At 34.6% G+C, this 25,957-nt stretch overlaps 1 protein-coding gene across 5 annotated transcripts in view; it reads left to right on the forward strand.

Moving 5' to 3' along the window:
* Positions 1 to 25,957, forward strand: part of LOC125066193 (muscle-specific protein 300 kDa) — a 178,171-nt gene that overhangs the window by 100,724 nt on the left and 51,490 nt on the right. For all 5 annotated transcript variants that reach the window (XM_047674164.1, XM_047674162.1, XM_047674165.1 and 2 more), the window contains 10 exons: positions 1,514 to 1,751; positions 1,832 to 2,166; positions 2,259 to 4,709; positions 13,354 to 13,486; positions 13,664 to 13,836; positions 13,938 to 14,089; positions 23,764 to 24,556; positions 24,639 to 24,797; positions 24,881 to 25,093; positions 25,280 to 25,555. In XM_047674164.1, the coding sequence (XP_047530120.1) occupies positions 1,514 to 1,751; positions 1,832 to 2,166; positions 2,259 to 4,709; positions 13,354 to 13,486; positions 13,664 to 13,836; positions 13,938 to 14,089; positions 23,764 to 24,556; positions 24,639 to 24,797; positions 24,881 to 25,093; positions 25,280 to 25,555 (4,923 nt within the window). The remainder of the gene's footprint in view (positions 1 to 1,513; positions 1,752 to 1,831; positions 2,167 to 2,258; positions 4,710 to 13,353; positions 13,487 to 13,663; positions 13,837 to 13,937; positions 14,090 to 23,763; positions 24,557 to 24,638; positions 24,798 to 24,880; positions 25,094 to 25,279; positions 25,556 to 25,957) is intronic.

Genomic DNA, 25,957 nt, shown 5'->3' on the forward strand with positions numbered 1-25,957 from the left:
TTATTACTAGTCAATTTAAAAAAATGTATAAATCTGTAAATATGTTTAAACAAAAAAAATATTAAGATCATGGTAATTTTGTTAACAAGCTTTAAGATTGCCAGGTCCGAAAAAGAACAGAACCAACGAGTTAAAATCTGTACCAGTCGAAGTAAGATGTTTTATATTTAAAGATATTGATGTAGATAGTAACTGTAGTTAGACCAAAATGTACAGGCTTAACGTTGGCAATGTATTTTTTGCACCTGGTAAATAACGTATTACCAAAATTTAGCCGATTAACTACTAACGATATTTTTCGAATATATTTGGTTGAATTTTGGTAAACATCTTCATAATTGAATCAAGATTTTGCAAATCAAATTCTTATTAAAACAAACCGTTATGTTATCTCTGACGAAGGCTTTCTACTTCATGACGATGGAAACCAGAGCTTTACCAAAACAAATCGTGAAACCTCGATAAATAACGAGAGTCAAAATCATTAATGGAATCATTAATGATCGTCACTAAAGATTTTTAAATATATCTTTATTTCTCATAAGATTATTTATCATAAAAAATATATGTACCACTATCTTGATTCAATTGTGACTTCACAGCAATTTGATAAGTTTTGTAAATATGTATAATTAGCACTAAAAACGTGTGAATGTCTTCTTACGCATATGTTTGGAATTTGAACACTAATAAAGAACGTCACGATGTATGAGACTGAGTGTGAATATATTGTTTAAGTCCCAGTCATTGGATCAATTAAATATTATTTTGCAATTGATTAAATTAAAAAAAAAAAAAAACGATATTTCGATTCAAATGGGATTTAGATGGTGCTGTTGAATATAAAAAATGAAAAAGTCTTTAGTGTATTCACATTCCGTGTCACGAAAAAAAATTGATTGCACATTACTAACCCGCACTCGTGTGACGCATGGTTTGTTGTAGAAACATGTAAGCGAAGTAGGCAGCGCGCGACTTGAGGCCTTAATAAAGAGTCTCGAAGCGCCTGAGTTCAGCCAGAAACTCGTGGCTTTCGAGAAAAGGGTAAGGCTTTGCTTCACGCACAATCACAACACGAATGACAATTCACTGCTTGCAAACATCACAAATGAAACAGCTGTAACATGCAGGAGTCTTGATTGACTATAATATGAATATAAGCAGCCGGTGAAGTTGTGTTCCATCATTTACGATTAAAATGTTTTGTAAATCAGCTAAAGGAACTGAAAATTATATTGCCATAATTCTTAAACTGTTTCTATTTAAATGAAGTATGCAAGCGGAGAAACATCAACTATATATTTTGTTGATATTTGTACAGTCTTAATATAGCACATAGCATTAAAGTAAAGTTGAACATGTTCGACATATGCAACATTTATTTATCCACTACTTTTTCTTAAATTTTAACCAAGCACAAAATTTATTTATAATTTTTTGATACAAAACTGTTCCCGTATAAATGAAAAAGCTTTTATGATATCAAATAATTGAACTATTGTCGTGATAATAGGTACAAAGCCATCTTGAAACATTACGGGATGCTGTTAGCGGTATGGAAGATGCCATGAAACAAGTGCTTGAGATCCAAGACTGGATTAATGTTCACAATGCCTTAGCTAATGAATGGCTTTCCAACCCATCGAAATTGCGTCCTGAAGCCGCTAAACAAGATATGGCAGCGATGAATGATGCTTTAGCATCTCTGGCTGAGAAGAGGAACAGACTACTCACGGAGATACCTACTGAAGGTAACAAAAATAATTATGAAATCAAAACATCTTTGTAAATAAATAGTAATATGATTATTCAATAACATGTGTCATTTTAGGACTAGAAGATGAAATTAACCTTGAAGAAGAACTGGAGAATTTAGAAAAAACTATCCTCCAAGCAATTGAAAGAGAAAAGGGCAACCAAGCGATAATAGACGCCTTCCGTAATAAGTGTCAAGAAATTCATGATTGGTTTGACTCTGTACTTAAGAAGATGTGTTTAGCCGATAAAGGATCTGGTTTACCTTGTCCACAAAAGTTAAATGCTCTCAAAGAATTGTCTTCGGAATTTGGTCAGGCCGGCAAAGATAAAGTAGACAGTATCAAGACTGTAGGATCACAGGTTATTAACATAGTTAGCAATCTTGAGTCTCAGCAAGTAGAAGAACAAGTGAGTATAATCTTTTAAAATTATTTTTAAAAATTGTGCAGATTTCGGTTTGTGATTAGTTGGTTTTACAATGTAATTTCTTTTTGTTTTAGATGAAGTCAGTTGAGAGGAGGTATAACGATATCGCTAAACGTATTCAGCGTAAATTACAAATGCTTGAAATCACCTACAAAGCTATTGATGGTACAAAGAGTGAAGTAGCTGCTCAGAACGAATGGATGCAGAAAGAAATAGACAATATCCTTCATCCTGAACCTCTCGGATATGACAGCAAGTCAGTGAAAGAAAAACAAAAGAAGGTAGCTAACTTACTTAAAGAGACAGATGGCAAGAAAACTGTTATCGATTCTTTGGAAAAGAAGGTCAGCAATATTCAATCAGAGCTTGAACCTTCTGAACAAATGCAATTAGAGTCAGAACTATCTGAACTAGCCTCTAAACAAAAGCAACTTGCTACATTAATAAAACAAGAAATAGAAAGACTGGGTGGATGTGCTGATATAAGGAAAAAATTAGAAAATGATATTGAGAAAGCTAAGAGTTGGCTCAAGACTAAACTAGCAGAAATCAAAAAGCTAGGTGGCCCAGTCCCTCTAGAAGTGTCAAAGGTTGAGAAAGAAATTGCAACTCACAAAAAACACCAGAGTGAACTGTCTGACTTCCATAACGATTCACTAACAGAAGTTATGCGTCAAGGTAACGCTGTATCGAAGGATTGCTCAAGCGATAATAGAGCTAAACTTCAAGGCATTTTAGATGATTTGAATAAATCATACACATCTGCTAAAGTAGACATTGATGATAAACTTGCAGCGTTGAATAAATTATTACAAGGTAGAAACGAGTTTGAAGCGGATGTAGCTAAGTGCCAAAGCTGGTTGAACGAAGCTGAAGTTGCGGCAACTCCTGAATTACGAACAACGAGTCTTCAATTGTTGGAAGAACAACTAGCCAAGTTCCAAAAACTTAGTAAGGAAGCTGAAGACGTCGAAAAGAATATCAAAAAAATCAAAGACAAATCCAAAGACATCATGGAAACATTATCTGATTCAAACAAATTACAGCTTAAAGAGCAAGTCAACGTACTATCCGATAGATTTGCGAGGATCAATGCTATTATAAATGATAAGAAGAATATTCTTCTTAAACATATCAAAGAATACAAAGATGCTGCAGCCAAGATTGCTGCTGCTTTGGAGTTCCTTAATGACATTCAAAACAAACTTAAGGCATTAAACAAACCTATAGGCAGTAAAGTTGAAGACGTTCAACCTATTATTCAGGCTTACGAATCTATATTAGATGACCTCAAGAAAAACAAATCTATGCTCAATGAATTACAAGGTGGCAACCTACATGATCTTCAAGACATTTTGTCTAAGCAAGATGAACTAATGGGAACAATAGAAGATCAAATTTCTAAACTCAAGCAACTTCTGCTATTACGTGAACAATTCTTTGCCCTTGTAAAGGAAATTGAGGACTTCATCTCTAAATATACGGACCTGACATCTGAAATTGAAAAGTCAAATGACACATTAGAAGACAAAATAAAACGTTACGATGATATAATTGGAAAAATTCAAGGTTGTGAAGCCTTGTTGGCAACAGCAACTGATAAAGGTCAACAGATTGCAGCAGAAGGCACGGTTATCGACAGAAACAATATTACTGAACTGTTACAATCTCTAAAACAACAACTACTAACACTAAGGAGGAATGTTGAAGCTAAACGACAAGAACATGAACGGGCGGCAGCTGAGCACAAGAAACTGGCAGCAGATTTATCTGAAATACTGCAATGGCTTCACGACAATGAAGCTGTAGTACATTCAAGACCACTACTGAACAGAGATGTTGCTAGCGTTGACAAGAAACTCATCGAGCACGCAACACTTGCCAAAAATATTCAGTCATATTTGGATAAATTTTCGAAAATCGCTGACGTTATTAAAAATGACGACGGCGTCCCCGGTTCGTTGCTAGAAATGCTATCAGAAGGTAATTCTCTGAAAACATCACTGCCCGCTGAATTATCAAACAGAGAAAAACACTTACAAGACAATAAGAAATATAGACAACAGTATCAACAAATGGTAGAGAAATTAAACTTATGGGTGAACGAAGCGGCCGTACGACTCGGAATGGGTAAAAACGGAACAGACTTCGAGAACATCGAGGCTGATTTAGAAGAACATAAGACATTCTTCAACACTTCAGAGCCTGAAATGAAAGATTTGGTTGGAAAACGTATGCAAGATATAGTGGACAAAATTTGGCCATCACTCACATCATCCGAACAAGAGGAACTGTCCAAAGAACACCAGAAACATAATCAACTGTTGAAGAATACGCTCAACTCAGCCAAATCTCGCCAAGCTCAGCTAGAACAGGACTTAGAGATCTGGAAGGACTTCTGCCAGCTCGTAGAGAAGATAAAGGCAATATTGGACAAGAACGATATCAAGGAGGAACCAGTGACGTCAGTCGACATGCTACGAATGTACGTTGAAAAGTTGAACCACGCCAAGAACGATCTGGAGGTGAGTCAATTATTGTTTACACTTACAATTAGAATCTTAATAGCTTAACCCGATAATGAATTCGTTCGTGCCAATATTATTAAGCATTTCATTAATTTCCACTTAAATATAGTCATTGTCGGGCTTGTACCAAATAAGATACAGAATAATTACGTCAAAACATTTCAATTAGAGCGATTGTTGAAGAAGAATAATCAATATGTATGAAGGCTAGGGTTTTTAAGAAATACATGTCTTGATATAACAATTGATACGAAATCTTTTATGACTGCCAAAAATAAATATAAATAACGAAGAATTATTTTTATCGTAATAATTTCGAGTAAAGTAATCGCGTATAAAATATTGATTAACACGATCCGTTGGTATTGAATTAACGCGAGCAGAAAGATGTTATGTATGTGATAAGATATAATCGCAGATAATAATTTTGGCCTTATGATTTAATAATATTCGGTGAAAAGTGCTTGTAATTGTAAATATTGGATTTTCAAGTGTTTTTCATTGAAGATTAAAATTTTGTATAGCGTCGGAATTTGACTTAAAATTCAATCGTGAAATGTCAGTGAAATTGTCATTTGTGATGATGACGTCCTCCTGACTTACATTGGCCATGGCAGTAATTCTCGAAGATTAGCCAAGTATATTATAAAACATAATACACAAATATTTGTGCAAAAACAAGCGAACACTCTTTCTCTCATGATCCGATGAAATAGCGAAACCAATACGACCGGAAAAAGTTTACGCGCAGATCCAAAGGTTTTCCGTAATTTCCATGGAATTAGGGTATATACATCAAGTCTCTGGTCTGCTATTTAAAATTTCTCGACAGAATAAAAATTATTGATCATACACTGAATTAAACCATCGAAATCTTAGATCCAAAACGCCATTCACAAGACTGACGAGGTAATAGAACAGTGTTACGCGATATTGGCTTATAGAGGATTTACGTATCAAAATATATCAACATTTTACGGTCGGTTCGAGCATCGAACAAATTTGCCTTGCGGAGCGACCAAGCGCGGAAACTACGATAAATACTAACGATAGAATATTTAACTAATATGAAGTGCGATATTGTTACTGTAAATAAGCGTGTGTTGCTGCTTGCTACTCGCACAAATGTTAAAAGTGTTGTACAAAAAAATATACTTTATTTTTAGAATTAAAAGATTGCATTCATTGCGTTTTTAATATAAAAAAAATATTTAAATATCATCGTAATGTTTTTGTTAGGTGTCGATGAATCGCACACTTATAAAATTGTTAGTTGTTTTAGTTGAAATAAGATAATGGCATAATATTAATAATACTAAGCTGCTAGCATTCTTGCCACCATTCCAAGCGGTCGTAATTAGTACAGCGGATATTTTTTATTTGTATTTATTTGTTCAATATTAACGCCTTAATGGAAATATAATTTGTCTAACATAACACTCGTATCATAGTAAGGCTAAAATCCAACAGCGTAATTGAGGTATTAAAAAAAATTAATACTTAATTTAAATGTCCGCGAAAAGATGTGAAGCAGCCTACGTCTCTGTACCCTTAAACCGTCTATGCAAAATTTCATGCCCATCAGCTGAGTAGGTACGACGTGAAATAAACAAATAAACTCACCTTACAATATTATACTTGTATTAAATAACACTTGAAAACGTCTAAATAATGAAAGAATTGCCTTTCGTTGCGTGACGTTACTAAATAAATTCGTTTTTATTATCGTTTCATTGAACGAGGTTAGTGCACCTCATTGATCCATTGTAACTCGTTTAAGGCGCAAACGCAACAATAAATATATTGCGATAACACTTCCTAAAGAAGCCTTTATTATACTTGTTACTATATACATATAAGTATGTAACTTAAAAAGTCTACCGACTTTGAATGATTTCGGTCTCTGTGACGACATCCTATGCCACTAACTACGCAGGACATAAATTGCATACGTATGTGCCCAAATACAGGTGTACTCGTAAATCCAATGGGACTGCAAATCCGATACAACCGGAATAATTCAGGTGTAAAAAACGGCTTTCATTCAAAAAATTTTTGGACAGAACAATCTAAACAAAATTATTTGTTATCTTCTATTTTCTATATTTATATTTAAAAGGTCATTACGATGCATGTTTGTAACATACACATAGTAGAGGGAATTGATAGAATTGTAAATATCAATCCAGTGACACTCGGAACAAGTAGCTTATGTTTTAAAATCAATCAAAAGAGATTTCTTCTAGCGTCTACCTTCTATCTTGTCTCTGGACTACAAGCTTTCCAAAAGATGAAAGTTGCATTAAAATATATTATTCTTTAAAGTATCTGTTGTTCTATAAATACATAATTATACATATTAATAATTATACATTATACAAGTACAAATTTAAATTAATTTATTAAATTTAGATCCTAATTTACTGATAGTGAAAATAAAAAATACCACTTAATCGGAAAATAAAAATATAGAGTATTTTTGTTAAGAGAAAAAATGCGAATGGAGTTAAGAGATATTTATTATGTCACATAGGTATATATTATATTATTATTATCTGTATTATAATATACAGTGTTGCCAATTTGTGGAAATATTAATAACGATTGAAGCTCCAAATTGAGTTAACAGTGCATATTGAATTCACCTCACGTCCTATGACTGTGTTAAGGCGACGACGATTGCAAATATTCGATATGTTTTACGTCATCCGAATTAATATTTTGTATATATTATATGTAAAGTTTGCCTGAAATAAAAAAGCAAAAAGTTTTTATTCCTGTCTCGTGTACAGTATTTTTAAACAAAAATAATATATTTGTGTCAATAATATTGTAACATACCGTCCTATGTTTGGGTTATGACCTTTTTGTGGCAACTATTTTATATTGACGTAAGACGATAACAAAATTGTTTTCTGTCAAATTATATTATTGATTATATAAGCGTGATAATTTTTTAACCATCATTACACATAGATATATTTATGTGCTAGAAGCACATACAGACACGCGATTGTACACTTTCAAGAGTTTACGTGATATTTATATATTGCTCGAGTTTCAACCGCGATCTATGCGCTTATGTTATTGGCCATGATGATGGTGACCACGAGAGATGCGAAATTACTGAAACATCGAGTTTAGCAAATAAAAAAAGTATAATGCAAATTAATGATGTTTATCAAATCTTAAGATAGCTTTGCATGTTTAATTCGTTATCGTTTGTTTAATTTCAATACATATTATTTTAATTCTTCGAATATAATTATATTTGTTACACTTTTAACCTAAAATAAAAACAATTATTGACCAATTTAATCCAAATATATAGATAATAATACAGTTTTGTTAAAAAAAACCATAAAATGTGATTGAAGTAATTGTATTTAACTTACGTCCAATACAAACTGTATTAGCATTTTTATTAAAATTGCAATTTGCGGAGAGCAGCGAAACGAATCCGAACTATGAATGTAGCTTTACTGTTCACTGCGTTGGAACGATTAATGCGTAAATAACCTTATTTACGTTTGAAATAGGTGCTATAATGCTGTAAACTCTAAACTAAATTATGATACATTCTTGAAATTGATATATATCCATTTTCTCTAAGGCAACTAATATATATATTTAAATGATGATTTATTCATTGAAAATAATATACCACACGATAGGGTTAGCTTCTCGTGTTTTTAATAAACAAGTTCCGGTTTCTACATTTTTCTGGAAACAATTTAATATTTCATAATAAAAAATATTTTAAATGATGCAGAAGTATAAAATTAAAAAAAAAATTGACGCTTTTAATTTTATTAAAATTCAATAATTGGTTTTGACGTCACGTGTCTTTAAATTAACAGACAAAACTTAAAAAAGGACGGCGTTTTTGAAATTCCATTTCAATGTATTAAAATAAATGTTACATTCGCAGAAAAAATATTTAGACACGCTGAAGCGAGATAGGAGACAAATTTGATAATAAGCTTTATTAAAATTAACAAAACGGCACTTATGATTTGTTATTATAAAAACTTGTCATGTCAGTTTATTGTTATCTCAGTTACAAAGATGTAGACGTAGCTTTACAGTTGATATCACGTTTCGTTTGGTTTCGCAAATGTATTCGACCCTATAGAACATTTAACGAATTTTGGTCATTGTACCATATAGGTACGTGACTTGAAATATCGGTATAGGCACACTTTCGTGTTATAAACGTATGTAGATAAACATACTAAGAATAAAAAAAACTTCATTTACAATACGACTGGTCGTAACAGCCATTTGCAATTGTGACGTCATAGTTTAATTGTATTTTGTTGACATACGTCTGTAAATTGGTGGAAAAGAGTAACTACTGAGTTCCTTGACGGTTCCTTTTCGGTAAAATCTACGTTCCAAATTCATGGTTACACTTAATTTCATACTGTTTCATACGGAATATTTCTATTTTGTGATAGTTCCAAATATTTATTACATCTCCATGAGGCTAACAACACTATAATATTTAAAATACTACTACGACAATTTAGTATCAACAATGTAATTAACATACCAAGATTTATAATATTACCATGAAATCTAGGGTTAATCCCCTTATAAACACATCTGGTGTTTCTATATTCAAAATAGTTGCATACGATATTTAAATAAAAAAAAAATTGAATTCATATAAATACACGTAAATTATTTAAAGCTGATTTAAAAAATAAAACTACATGCTAAAATATTGATACAAACGATATCATGCGAAAGTAAAACCGCACAGGGCAAAGATAATTGCTCAACTTCCGAGTGGGTTCCCCTTAACAACGGATGATGTCACGCTCGTCAGTCAAGGCCTGAACGACCAGTCGTAGTCCGTACACACAGCAATGAGAACGCAACGCTATCAAAACACACTACATTTAATTGCTTTCTTATTGTGCAAGTGCATCTACGTTACTACTTAGGATATATTATCTGTGTTATATTTAATCTGTTTTTGTTTTTTATTTTTTAAATAATTTATTTAAACGTCAAAAATTCCGCGCAAAAGGAAGGTGAGTGCACGTGCTGTGAAACGCCGGTTCCGTTTTGTTGAAATTGTTTTCATCTTGATTTGCATTTATAAATATGATTTTTGTTTATAAATATCTTTGAAATATTTTGTTATTTAATGTTGTATTTCGTGTTAAAATTGTTTTGAACAATGTTTTTTCGAAGTAATGTTCATAAATTCTCACATTATCATAATTCACGGAGCGTTAATTTAACTCTTTCGTGTTAATGAAAATTCTATATTCAGAATATATTATAGATATATACCTAGTGTTCTAAAGTGTATAATCTCAATTAAGGTAATTCTTAGTAACGGTCTACATTGGTAAAACTAAATATTAGGAATATTATATAAATATAAAAATAACACGTCAATCTTGCAATTATTATGCAATAAAGACTATTCACAAAGTAAAAAAGAATACAACAAACGAAATTTTATCTATATACATCAGACGATCAATTTTGATCCTTGTAATCGTCACATTAATGAAAAATTTCATACTTACGCTGAAAAAGTTATTAGTCAACTTACGAATCGCCGGTAATATAGGTTACATACGAACCAGTTTCGGTTTCATAAGTGGCTATTGCTAAACGAGCTGTAATGTGACCATGTTTTCATATAAGTATGTATACCTAGTCATTGTCTGCAGCCAGTCACTTATATGTAGCCACCGAGCTTGTGTTAAACCTTTTCAAATACTGCATTTGTTTCTGTAATAGAAAATGTGGGATATTATTGTCAATACATGAATGTAAACTTTATTTTATGTCCTATTCCAGCTGATTCAGACTATTCAGAAGTGTATTGTCAGTTTTAGAACAGCATAAAATATAAATATACTAAATTATAAAAGCAATAATGTACATATATATTTGACAATTATAAAACTGTAAATGAATTCACAGTGAAACGTCAACAAACTGACTAACGTTGACACGCTATTTTGATGCTTAAATTAATAATAATAATCTTAAAATACTATCGTTATGAACAGTATTCATACCTACATAATTATGCTACCTTCTGTCAGGACCAAGTTCTGTCGAGTTCCGTGCGAGTTGTTATCGAGTTGATTCCCATAGTACAGCTCTACTGTACTGCCTCCGAATGTCCTCTCTACTGTCCTGCCTTCTGACAGATCTCTTGTATAATATTGCTATTATAGTACTTGTTTATTGTGCGTTATTCATTAATTAATTAAGGTCTTAATAATTGGATCATTATACGCGTGTAATTAGATCTTCGAAGTATATTATCATAGTTAGTGCGGCTTTCTGGCATATGTTAAATACTTCCCATTGTACATCTTAACCCAAATCGCACAGTGGTTAAAGGAAGTGAATTGAAAAAAATAAAATTGGAAGGTTAAATTTTACATTAAACTTTTCTAATTTATCTTGTGATCTGTGGTGAGAGTAAGTATGAGTTGATAAACTCAGATGGATCTGCCTGGAATAAAAATCTATTCCTTAAAAGAATTGGAGTATTTAGTCCAATAGGGGGGGGGACATTTACAGATGTTTCTACTTAAAACAAACATATATTTTAGCCATTTATATATTACAATACCTCTTGTATACCTGGGAATACATGTACATATATAAAACTCTACACTAGAGATCAAAACATATGCGGATATTGACAGTTTATAACATTAAAATAATATAAAATAACCATAAATCACTCAAAATAATATTTCGGATGGTTAATAATGAGGCACTTAACTAATATGCAGACTACCAAACAGACAAGCGATATAAATAGGCGCATCATTAAACCGTGCGTTGTTCAAGGTCACTGTCGATGCCACTGACGATTTTCCTGTTTAAACTGAAATAACAATAAATATTACAAAACAGTTAAACACCGAATGATAAGTACGAATTTTGAAAGTCAATAAACAAAAAAAAAACACGATAACAATAACATAGTTTATTTTAATTGTTATATAAACTATAATGATGGACATTCATTGACGCAAACTCAGAACTGAATACAGTACTAGAAGTTATGATAAATGTAGAGATGTTTTTTGTAATGTTTATCCGAAAAAATCTAAGACAATATTCATGCAATTTGCTTCTACAACGCGTTCCGGAAGTTTTCTGTTTTGACAGTTTCGACCGCTTTAAATTTAGACAATTGACGTGACTAGCGTGAATTCCATATTATTGCTAAAAAGTTTTGTATATTCGCGACAAATGTATCGTACTTTCGCTGATAGTGATCGGTGTATATCTGAGCAGGTACCGCTCGCCGTTTATTCTACCTAAAACACTTTTTATTGCTGTGTTCCGGTTTAAATAGTCATTGCACTAGGGACATTAGATCTTGTTTCCTGGCTGTTATATGTGCCAAAAAGGCACAGATTATTTCGCCAATGACACGAGCGAACACGAGATCTTAGATCCCGTGGTCGGTGACTCTTGACGGTGTGTTTTATATTTCCTTTAGTGTCAGAATCTATGGGCAAAAATAACACACTTCGTCATCCTAAAATAATTAAAAATATAACTTCTTAACTTGACAATTAGTTAAACGAAAGAGAATAAAACGAAATGAATTCAATAGTTGAATTATATGCACAGGAAACAAAATACATTTACGTACTTTTAAAAATCGATAAAAAATATTCGGATAAAAATCTTTTTAATTACAGGCTATATAAGCTTTTGTGTAATTAACAAGTTATAAGGAAACTAAGAATTTAATTTTAGCTTACTTTTAAAAATATCGATATCGATATATCGATTTGAAGCTGCAAGTATATGTAATGGAATTGGGAAAATAATTAATGACGAATAAACAAATGAGCTCAAACTGTTTATTTTTTTATTCAACAGTGATTTTTTTTGGGCATTAAAAAGACTTACTTCCAGTTCTGAAATGCGACTCAAAGCTCTTTCATGTTCATCGCTACACTCTTTAAATGGGCAACTAAGTCCACTAGTAAAGTAGTATGACGATTGGCGAGGCTCAAGTGTAGCTGTCACGCACACCACGACAATAAAGGTGTCTCTTATGTTTTTTTTTATAGTGCGATATTAATAATCTAAGGGGTATTATTGTTTTGACTAATTCATTGTTATATTGTTATAAATTTTTTCTATAATTTTATTTGTGTATAAACATATATAAAGTGACGGTACCACTCACCAAAAGGTCAAGTGCCTTTACATGTAAGAAAATATCAAGTAAATATTTATTCTTCCAAAGTATTTTCCAAATATGCATTCTTAAAAATCTGTGATAAAAAATTTGCAGTAAAAATTGAGAAGTATACTACAATATTCAGCAAGTTAAACGTTATCACAGTGTTATCAGTCATCGCATTCCCTGATAACATTGTAAACGCTTGATATGCAACGCCATTTTGATCTCATGCCATATTTATCCCTTTTTCCACACATATAAAGATATTTTTGGAGCGAAGTGTAATTTTATGAAAAAAACAAATTGTATAACCTTATTATTTATATTGTATTCTGTATCTTGTTTGGATTTGTGACTTAAAGTTGGTGTTATAATGGTTATTTTTCTACCTTTTATTTTTGTAAATTTTGTCTTAATTAAATGTGGTATGATTCGATTTAGAATCAACAGCCGCTTCTCGACGTCGTTCGGGAGCGTGCTCGTGAGCTGTGCAGCGGCGCAGACGCAGCCAGCGGGGAACGTGTCGAACACAAGACCAGAGATCTAGCTGATAGATGGAATGTCGCCTGTGAAGGTAGGAATTGATGACAAAATGTCTTTCCTTGGCTTTCAAATTTTCTTCATCACAAAAATCAAATTACCTTCAGTGTTTCTGCCATGAAAAAGTAACTGAGAAACAAACAGAGATAATTTTGCCTTTATTATTATTAGTATATTATATATTATTACTGACTATATCTTATGACCTTAGGTTTAGCTAAACGCGCAGCGTCGGCAGACAGCCAGTTGCAGCGCTGGAACCAACTTTTGGATACTCAACGAAGTCTAGCCGCGGCTGTCACGGCTGCCAGTGACCGCCTGCGACAGTTGGACGCCAGCCCTGCTACTAGGCGACGTGCGTTGGACACCAGGCATGCACTGCAGGTATGTTGACAAAAAAGTATACATCACATATTAAAAAATGTGTAACTAAATAAATGTTTATACATTACATCGTTAAACAAAATTATTTTAATTTCACTCAGGAGTTACAAAGCGAGGTGTCAAGTCTAGAAGAGACCAGGGACGATCTGTTGGAACACGCGGACTTCGTGGTGTCTCTACTCAAACCACACTCTAAGGACGTAGCCGCTGAGAACGAGAGGAATGTCAAAGAACTGGTGGAAGCTTATGAGAAGTGAGTATTGTGTGGTGTGTCCTTTTCGCTTTAAATGAACTTACTTCTGGTTTCTGAACTACTGATCAAAGTCAATGGTCGGCGGTAACTGATGGCGCAATAAACGACCAATGAGAGCCGAGTATTTAGTTTAATAAATTTGTTAAATAAAATAAATTTGACTTTGATTCTAGATTCGGAAAATGGTGGTTAGTCAGTCTATTTTAATATTTATATCATCATATAACTATATTAATGTTTATTTCTGTAGAATTGAATTCGACAAGTAAGTGTGATTAATATTTAAATCTATAATGTGTGCGAAATTTCACGATGTATTTTGTGGGTAAATGAACTTCTTCTGGCGAATGGGTCTTGAAGTTTGAAGAACGCACAGCAGGTTAGGACAGGAAACCGTTCTCTTTGATTCGATAATATATCTTACGAATATTAAGTGTGCGAAGTCAGACAGATTAACTAGTAATAATGTACTTCTGCTCGAATTTTATATGCAACGGCTAATCATGCTGACTGCTATCCGTGTAGGTGACATTATTGTCCACAACTGTTATGTGTGTGTAACCTAAGTGCGTTGACGAAGGTGCGCCCTCTATTCTTTCACTTTTAAACTGTTTATATTTATTGACCTAATTGGGGATCACAAAGAATGTCGAGATCATATTATACAAACGAGGCTGTTAAAAAAGGATTTAGCACGTGACGTTTTCCATTTTTAAGAAATTTATAACATAACTTCGGATAGTCGTAAAAGTAACAAATAATTAAAATGAACTTATGATATGACATCGCGTGACATGATATGACAATGTCAAATAATATCTTATTAGAATCAGCAATACACAACCGGTTAGTTCGCCCTTTGCTAATCTATTAGAAGTATAGTGGCAATATTTAAAACAAATAACAAAATACGTTGATTCAGGATAAACCGTTAAGCAATAATTTCTGCCTTTTAAGTATTTTTATCGAAACAATGTAAAGTGATGACTACAAAACTTGATTGTATTTTACAGCAAGTTTTTACGAGAGAACTCGACGAGGTCTTCCATTGTTAGCTTATAAGCGAAGAATACTTCACCCTGAGTTACAATCTTAATGGTTTCCAACTAATAATTTTTATACCTACCAAAACAATTTGTAACAAAATGACATTTATGTATATAAGTGTTATTGTTATGGAAGTTTTACTGAGCACAAATGTAATTAAGATTCTGTGTTAATATTTATCTTTAAACTATGATAGGGTATAATTTTTTTTTAAAAACAAAAAGGTACCTAGCTGACTGGTACAGTTAGTAATCCTGAAATTTAATTCCGATACTGTCTGAAAAAGGAGACAAACGTAAGGGGGTTAGAAGGGAGAGGAGGCTTTAAATCAGCCGTGGGGATTTTTTTTTTTACTTTACTGAAAACAGAAATACCCAAAATCATAGACACACCGAAGGCAGGTTGTGGTTATATACATATGTACTAATATTGGTGTTTGTACGTAGAGGTAATTTGCGGAACTACTGTTCCAATTTTTAAAATATTTCACCGGTAGAAAGCTTAATTATTCCTGAGTGATATATGGTATACATTATATTTGTATCACATCAACACTTGAGCTAATTAACTATAACGTTACACGTATCTGCTTTAGTACGGAATATTGGAATCTTGGCAGAGCATCAACGCCTTGTCAACTACACCTTATACCAGCACACTTAATTATCAAACCCATTTTCATACAAATACAAACACCAGTACCTTAATCCGTTGTAATAAGGTTACGATTCGTCTGACTAATATTTGGTCAATAGCAAAATTGTTTTTGCAAAATGGCGTCTAAAATTCTGGGAGGTATCATTTTTCTTCGCTGATGATGTTGGCGTTGTCCGCAGATTTTTTATGTTTGTTTTTTCATTCCTTCTGTCTGCAACCTTCTGTCTTCGTAAAAATGTTTATCAATAGCGCAAACGTTTTTTTTTACATTAGCTTTGTGTGAATTGGGTTGAACAAGACGTAACTTCCGGTGAATCCATAACACTGAAATGCTTTCGAACAAACACAAATAGATTAACAGAAATAATTCGCATTATGTGTTTCGTCGATGATATTCTATTGAATACTTTATACAATATTGATTTTAGTTAAATATTTATATTTGAAAAATAAAAACACCGGAAGATTTAGGGTGAAAAACATAATAAGGTTTGAGAGTCCTGGCATTGCACATTGTCATAAGTACTCCTAAAAGTTGCCATTGTTTATTAAAATGTTGCCAGTGAATAAATTCATGCAAGCACATAAAAAACGTTAAAAGAATAGATAAATCAAGAGCAGGCAACAACAGCAGTCTATGATTTGTTTATTTAAGACAAAAAAAAAGATTGTCACGAATTAACCTTGTTTTTTTAATTTGTTTATGGCTTACTAGCTTCTTTTTCTTATGTTCATCTTAACCTCCACAGCATCATTTGTTTAATACTAGACGATGTTTTCTCTTCAAATGCTTAAGCGACCGAAGGGAAAGTTGGTAATGCCCAAGTAATTTTAGGTGAATGTAATTTACTTCGGCCGTATAACGTTTTGTTCTGTCGGCAACTTGTGACAGCATGAAAAATACTCATTAAAATTCAACGGTCGCATTTGGTCAGATCGACGAGTTTATAGCCGTTTTAATGCACTTCCCAGTCTATCGATTCAATTTAAACCTTATATCAAGTGGATAGGGATCTCGACTGATAAAAATGAGCTGGCGTTTAAGTTAAACGCATTGAAAAAATTTTATTCGATGTCATTCAAGTTTAAACTCAATGGGGTTGTGATAAGATTTTTTTTCGTTCGAGTGTTATAAATAGCTTGCTAATTTGGTAAAGTCTGGCGCGCACTTATATGGAGCGGTCAAGGGCGCCCTGTGAGCGGTCATAGTGGTCGATCGTTGGATTGTATGTGAAAATAATACATACGTATTGTTTACACAACACCCTTAGCATGTTCAAATTGTTCATGTTACACTAACATTTAGTTTTTATTGCCCTTACTTTAGCATGATCGTTAGATATTCATGGATTATATAAAGCCGAGACGACGAGGTAGACAGAAATCGATTATGATAATATAAGGCCGCAGACTTATAATCCGGGCAACAGTCGGTATTTTTTTTTACTTAATTTTTGTTTTAAATTCATGTCTTGTTCGAAGCAAAAACATAATAAGCCAACGGAACTAAATCCGACATGTATATCCGTCAATCCGAATTTGTTGTTATTTCTGGCAATAATAAATCAAAATACTGAACTGATATAATTTTTAAAGTAGGCCCAAGATTGAATGAATGGTCATTCTTGAATTAAATGAATCGACCTAACTCTTTACTGAGAAGTACCGGCATAAAGTCAGTAATTACTCTTTTTTATCATGTATATATTTATTCTGTAAATAAAAACACGACCACCTTGCCAAAATCGAACTATTCAGTAAAAATGTATGTCATTGTCATTTGGGATGATGTATGGATCTAACGATAGCTCATTCATCCAAATCTCTTCAAATATTAAAAAATTAAGATGAAAGAAAGTAACTCACATACATGAACCCAGAAAACATAAAACTCCTGCTTTTGAAACAGGCTTATTCATTGATATCATTTCAAATTTATTTATTAGTAAATTTACGATGCAGTATATTATAAAAGTATCGAATACTCTGCTCAGTATATATTAAAAAATTTAATTCCGAAGTGTTGAATGACTTGTATTTACGTGAAATATAAACACGCACTTAGAATGTTATGTAAACTTTAATTTAGCAAACTCTAAATCAATATTAGTAATCCTGTCAATTTTTATATGCTTCGAAACTAGTAGACATTGAAACATAAGTACGCGTCACAAATGTTGCAATGACAATATTTAAATCATTAGGTCATCCGAACATTTTAAGATAATTCCGGCCTATGATGTCACCGGCAAGCGACTCACGCGCTTACAACGTATATTTGTCTATTAAACTAGTGATGGGACTCTCTTAAGAAACAACTCGATAAAGTTGACTTAAACAATATAAAAATAGAGAAAAACTTGTTAAAAAAATAGTAATATTAAATTGTACTTATTCGATAAATATCGTCTTAAAATGCAACTGACTTAAATATGAATTGGAAATGTGCGTTACTTGTTTTTAAATAAGGTGAAAAGTTCAAGTAAGTTTACTTGTGTTGTTTATCGACAAAGTTAATTTATTTATTTGTTGCTTTCTAAAATGTCAAAATATGCGATTGTAATTTTATTGAATGTGTCATCACATTTTTGTAAATCGGAATTTAGATAAAAATAAAATAAGTACTGTTTTATCGACCTTGTTCTGGTGCCATACCTAGTTTCTAAATACGAATGATTCAAGGATTCCGTGCGCGTTTAATGAATACAAGTGAAATGTTTTAAAAAAAGAATTATCTAGAATAATTACTATTTCACTCGGTTTCGTTCTTGCTATTTAGTAAGGCAAAGGTCTGTTCTATTCAGCCAAGTTTTCATTAATTTAATTTTTAATTTACTTTGAACAATTGAAGAAAGGAAAGTACGATTTATGATCTGTGATAGTAAATAAACAAGCTGTTGAATTATTTAAACAGTAAAAGCTGAAGTATCAATAATTCAGATCTTTCTCCTTTCTAGACGATTTCTTTATGAATGAGTAGTTTATTACGATTTTCCGAGATATTTGAACACAATTCCCACTATATCACTACTGAAGGGCACTCATATTACTTCATATACAATCTCTGAGTTCATAGCTCATTCTTTTTTAAATATACATTGTAAAAATATAAAAACCTTATGCATAGGCATAATATTAATATAATTAAAGAGAAAAAAAAAAACATTTTATCATGTTAAGTAATACTTAACATGATAAAATGTTTTTTTTTTGTATTTGAATACGGTTTGAACTTAAACCCAAAGGTTACAATACGTGGTTTTTAACAAAATATCGCGGCTTTGAATCCGGTCAATATTTATCTAACCTATCTATGGAATCTTCTAAATCTGGGTATCTTATATTATTTATTTGCAATTTGTCTCGTGAGAAAAGTTATATCTCTAAATATATGTAACATACATACATAGTTTCAAATTTAGAATTGATTATTGAACAAATATATCACACGTATATGACAATACATAGAACAATAATTTTACTAAATACTTTTTTTTTAAATACAGATAAAATAATAATAGATATATAATTCAAAATTAAGCAGCTGTCAACAATAAAATGACGTCATCGGAAACCATGGCCGATGCTCAAAGTCAGACTGGAACTAATTTATTTCAGCGGAACATATTTGTAACATTGCTCACGTTCCTATAATATGATTTGCTGACACCATTTTTACATTTTAAAAATCTCGTAATCTAGTGATGGGCCTCTCTCAAAAATCGACTCGATTATGTTGACTTGAACATTATTAAAATACAGAAAAAAATTGCTTACGTAATAATAAGTGGGCTGAAATATTTAGATGAATATCGACTTCAAATACAACGGACTTAACAGTAAATGGGAAATTCGTTTTATATTTTAAAATTATCTTGTAGGAAGCATAATATTAGATACAGTGAAGCAACATATTCTGATTTGATAATATATAATTCCGTACTAATACGTAATAATATATAATAATAATATATATAATAATAAGTACGTAATTGAATTTAGAGGAATTACACTTGTTTATCATTTAAAATTAACTCAGAGTCATCTCAGAGTTAAGAAGTCAGGTTTCACAAAGGTTTATATTTTTTATTTGAAATTCAAAAGCATACTTATGCGACTTGGTCAGCGTGGCGTTAGGTTAGGTTAGGTTAGGTTACATTGTCAGGGCGTAACATGCGAAAACGACGTGGGAGTATCGCTGTTTAGTTTGTATTCGGGTGTACTAGGGCGCATTAGGCGTCCTGAGCACTGGCGAGTCCCACATACTCCTCATGTCGGGGAAACACGTAAACAGCCAGATAAAAAAGTATAGTTTACTATGTGTCCTTTTATGTATCCTTGATGTCGTGTATGCAAACTTTACTGATATAAACCCGATTTCGCATTTTTAATTTTATTGAGGATAGTGAAGGCAACACTGTCTGCCTATTTGTTACCTAATCACGTTTAAACTATTAAACTGTTCGCAGTGAGATATAACATTGATAAAGATAAAGTTTGAGCCCTGGGTAAGGCCATAGACAATATATTTTTTAATTTATTTAAAAAAAGTGTGTTTTAATTTACGTCTCGCGAGGTGGGTGGGTAATGGTTGGTAATTTATGATGTCAGACCGTATCAACTTAAAACAGCGTACCAAAATATATATGTTAAGCTCATTTGGCTTGCATGTGTGACCATGAGAATAACACTGCTATGAAGTACGAAAAATCATTTACATAAATATTATAAAATGATTATTAGGAAGAATAAGTTTTTCTTTAGCTAATAACTATCGAAAAAAAATATTACAGTTTAGCAGTTATTCTTAGAAGCCGACTAAATAGAAGATAATTAAATCGTGTAATAACAAAATCAGTAGAAAGTACCTCACGCTATTTGTATGGCTATTAAAATGTCTCACTTTTAATTTCGTCGTTTTTAGGTACAATTATTAAAAGATAAACTAGGAGCCGATCTTACTAACGAATTGACAGTTTATCGTAATTGAACATTAACGAAATCGTTGCCATTCAGCTGATTATCTATTTTACAAACGCAAGGATCCAGATACAGTTCGGTTTAAGTTGGATGGTAATAATGATAAATCGGGATCGTGTCACTGCCCTTATAAGTTAGTAGAGTTGGCCTCTGTTTTATTCTTTGATTGATATCGCAGCGGATAGCACACATAACCTTAGCCCAAGATCGAGGAATTGAACCGATCAATTTTCCATATCACTGAGTATCGAATGTGTTTAAATTTAGTGTATAACTCGTGCTCAACGTTTAAACATCGTGTGAAATGCAATTATTTTGCTACATCTGTATATGCCAAGATCCAAACTGATTCCTTAGGATGTAGAATTTACCCGATTTGGGTTATTTATGAACTATTCATTGTCATATCTTTAATAAGTGTGCAAGATTCCACTTCGCGTACAAGACTCCATTATATTAATACGTAGGCGGCTGATGCATGTAATTATTTATAGTTCAAGTAAATATTCAGTTGATGGTAGGGTGTGCTGCTGTGCAAGGTACTACCCACTCATCAATTATTCTACCGTTAAAGAAGACTCGTTCGTATTGCTGTTCAATTTGGGGGTGGGGGATAATTGCAGGCAATATAACCCCATTGGCTTGGTTGGCGACGCATTGACGGTGAATGGAGCATTTAGAGAGAAATAGAGCATTATGTATATAATATTACTTTAAGTTTCCCCTTAGTTTACGCCTTAATTTGTATGGAAGGAAAAATATGTAACACACATGTATATCTACTTATTTAACAAAGTTTTGTATGAAGTATGTGTAAATATAGAAAAGTTAAATTTAAAGCAGATTGCATGAGTTCGATACAAATATGTTTCACGTGTAAATTCAATAACTTAGCGACTTGTTATCCTTATTCAAATACGAGGTCAGATTTTTTTTCTCAAACGTACTTATAGCTTCTTTGTTCTCTAAACTGTACAGCCAACTTAAGCTAACTTACAGCTAAGTTTAGATAAAGTGAAAATGCCAATAGCAAGTATATGTAACTTACAGAAAATTCTAGAACGTAGAAATGGATAGAAATGTTTGAATGCGTCACAGCTTAAATTAAAACGATATGATATTGTTTTTATTTAAAGTATCTAGTAATTGAATACGAAAATAAATCAGTATCTATTAAAGAGTAATATTATTGAATAGAAATTACTAGAAAAATTAGCATGTATATCTTTTCGTGAAGGTTTTGATACCTTCCACTAACTTGCAACTCGCTACTAGATGGCGCTGCAGTGCGTTAACTTCTAGACGGTTCAACCGATGGCTATGATATTTGGTATGCATGTACAAACGGACAAACTCTGCATGCTTTTATTAGTATTAGGTCGATATTAGAACGTGTAAAACACATTGTTTTGACGTTAATACTAAAGTCAATTTTAATTTCCCACGTGAGTATTACATCAGGTAGCTCATTTTTCGTTTAGATTCAATTAAAATTTATCAAAACATGTTTATACCGCGGCTTCACACCATGTATAGATTTTCAAAAATAATTACACATGACTAAAGCGGTTTCAAGGGGCGAATCAGCTGGAGGGTACATAAATTTGTAACTATCAAATGTATGAATAAGTACTAACTACTTTTTAAAATATTAAGTTTATGAAAATTTTTAATCAATTTATGAAGCCTCAAGGTGAAAAATGTAAAGGGATACGTCACGTCACGTCACGTCATAATATGTCAGTCATAGATTCACTTCTGACCCGGCGGATAGAGACGTAAGTCAACTGTTAATAAAATATCAAACAATCGTTTTACGTTTACTGCTGTGCATACTTCAACTTAATACACTTTAATGTAATTTAAAAATCCTAAGAATTTCTAATGAGATTATCATATTCCTATAACTTGAACATAAAATCAATCGAAAGGCCGACACGACAATGTTAGAAGGCAATATGTACATCCGTTATGGACGAACAGTGGAGCTTCCCGACGCCTGCATAAGGGTTAGTTTAAAACGATTTTCGTTCCAGACGCGGGTACGGGGGACGTCTGTGTAATCGTTACGTATTCAGACTGGTAGACTATTTCAGACCGCGCAGCGCATGCGTACTGCGCAGTTAATAGGTCAGGGGCTCGCAGTGTGAACCGGGGGTTATACTTAGAACGTTCGCCATTACTCAACACAATATAGATTTTCAAGATCGAAACTTGTGAGCAATGCACGAGGAAGAAATCCCGCGTTACTTCCGCGATCCAATCGTTACTAATCGGGCCGGTTTGAAGATAGTTATCTACAATATTCATAGGAATACATGGTAGAAAATTGAGTGTGTGCATTGAACGATCGTATACTTGAGAGCGCATAGCGGGGCCTCAATGTGACTGTGCATATTTATTCGCGGTGAGTCACTCAACGAACGTGTGTTGCAAAAACATAGTTTTCGGGATTTGAGTACTAGGCGATCCTTGGCAGCCGCTCTATAAATGTTTACTTCGCCCACACGTACCTCGCGGCGCCGGCCGGTTATGGCTGACGGGTATTCATTAGCGCATGTCGTTGACGTTGCGCAATAAGCAAAAGCGGCTTATCAACGCTTCGCCTGTCAAGTTAGGAGCAAGGTTGAAAGTGTCACGTCACCATAAGCCATGCTCGCATGCCGGCGCGGAACGTAAACACGAGTGCACCCAAAACTTCGCTGATGTCACTGCAAACATAATAGCGTAGAATAAAATTAGACGCGACGGGTGAATCTTTTGCTCGGTTCATTGAGCGACGTGCGGGCAAAGCGAGCGGATCGCCGCAGGCCGCTGCCACGACCGACGAGGTAACGCGTGCTTTGGAGCGCGACCTTGTGGCGTCATACCACGTCACGCTGCGCCGCCGGATTATTTTCGTCGCCTTTTGGCAGCTCTTCCCTATTCGCCAGAAGCTCCTCCGATCCGACTACTAATTGACGCGCCCTAACAAACGATTTCTTTTTCAGATTGCGACAGACTCTTGCGGCGAGACTCGCGGAGATCGACGAAATTGTTTCCGAATTTGATCGAGTATCGGAGAAGATCGAGAAACTCCGACAGCAGATCGAAGTTTATATAGCCAAAGTCGGAACTTTCTACGTATTTGGGGAGGACAACGAAGCAGAGATCCGCAATCTTGCCGAGCAAGTTTCGGATCTGGTGAAAAAGACGAAAACCTTCACCGAGGAGAGCGGGAAGCGGTACGGAGGCTCCGCGCCCGCGGACGTGGCGCAGGAGCTTTCCGCACTAGAACTGTCTGCGGAGGCACTTGCCGCTGCAATGGAGGAGAAGGAAAGGGAATGGAAGCGCGCACGCACCGCTCGTGGAGAATACGCGAGTGATGTGGAGGGCGTACAGGCTTGGGTGCGAGCGGCCGAAGTCACGGCTCGTGAGCGCACGCTAGCGCCGGAACCTTACCGCGAGCGCCTGGTGGCCACGCGTGCTGAGATACCCGCCGTAGCAGACCGCTTAGAGCATCTTGCCCGCAACGCGCGTGCTATCATAGAAGGCAGCCGCGACTCCGGCGAGCGCCACCTGATCCAGTCTACCGTCTCTGTGCTGTCAGAGCAGTTTTCTGCGGTGTGCAGCGAGCTCGAAGCGCGGCAAGCGGCCGTCGAGGATGCCTGCGATGCCGTGGCTAGATTTTTGGCCTTATTAGAGAAAGTTCTGCTTTGGGTTGAGACACAACGTGCGTTCCTAGCGCGGCCGTTGCCATTGGCCGACTTGCAGGAAGCGCAACAGAAACAGACTGAATATGGGGTAAGCCGCAATAGCCGCAATAGTTTCGCAAGCTTTATATGCTCACTTTCCCTACTAATTACGATTGCATATTTTGTTTCAGAATGCCCTTAAGAGTTGTAAGCAACAAGCTAAAAATTTAGCAGATATGACTAAAGAGTTAGAAGCCATAGAGCGCGTGACGAGTCCAGGCGACCTACCTTCTAGGCTAGAGGCTGCCGAAAATGCAACAGTCGACGTGGAAAAACGATTAGCCAAAACAGTCCGTATTTCAAATAAATAATAATAACATAGCGAAAACATACAGCAACATTAAAACAATCAATTGTGTAACTTTTTTTTTAGAATGGGTTACTCCAAGAATTAGCTGAGGAGTGGGAGCGATGCGAGAAAAAACTAAAAGACGTCGGACATTGGCTCGAGGCAACGACGAGAACAATCGAGGCTCCGCAGAATGCTAAAAAACCTTTACGAGACAGACTAGGTCTCAGAGAAAAGTTAATAAACGACATATCGACGCAAAAAACTAAGATTTCCTACGCAGTCGAAAAACTGAACGTGAGTGTAATCGTGAATAAGATGTTATGGTTGAATGTTAGGGTCGTATTCGTAGGGTCATATTGATCATTATTCGTGACACCTATATTTTCGATGCAATTATTTTGGTCGACAATGTTTAAGCAGGTTTAAGCAGATCGTGTGAGGCTGCTACCACAAATTGCTCATCGATCCTGCCGCTCACAGGTACACTTCGGACCCGACGGCGTCGCGGCGCAGTCGCGCGCGCCCGAGGGCGTGCAGGTGGCGGCGCGCGATCTAGTGGCAGCTCTGGACGCGCTGGCGGCTCAGACTGGCGCTCAAGCCGCACAGCTCGGAGCTGCACTGGCTCAGCTCGAGGCGTACTGTGCCGACGTGGCACGTCTACGCGCGCAACTGCTTCAGGCCGAACAGCAATTACGCCACGCCGCGCAGCCCAACTACAGCCCGCGTGACCCCGAGAGGGCCGCGACGCATCAGCAGGTGAGCGCTCCCCTCCCACACCCTCATCCAGTAGGCTAGAGACCGTTCTAGTTTTGTTTATCGCCCGCGAGGCACTCAATCGCGAGCTTAGTGGTAGCGCAGATAGTACGATCCACCGCCTCATGTACATTATCACCGAACCACGCGATTCATGTTTTGTTTTCTTTCTGTTATCTCTCCTCATCCTTTTCGCCGACTAATCTATTTACCGATATCCTCTGCTAGGAGTGTCGAGAGAGAGTTAAATCGCTTCAAAGTAAGATACAGGCGCGGAATGAACGAATCAAACTTTTGATGCAGCGTGGCGTCCCGGATGCCGAGCCGCTGAGAGACACATAGACGCCGCGTTATCGTTTTTAGCTTTAAGTCGATTATTGATCATCTATTCCTATTATAATTTTT

The sequence above is a fragment of the Vanessa atalanta genome, chromosome 9 (genome assembly GCF_905147765.1).
Source record: "Vanessa atalanta chromosome 9, ilVanAtal1.2, whole genome shotgun sequence".
NCBI classification, from domain to species: domain Eukaryota; kingdom Metazoa; phylum Arthropoda; class Insecta; order Lepidoptera; family Nymphalidae; genus Vanessa; species Vanessa atalanta.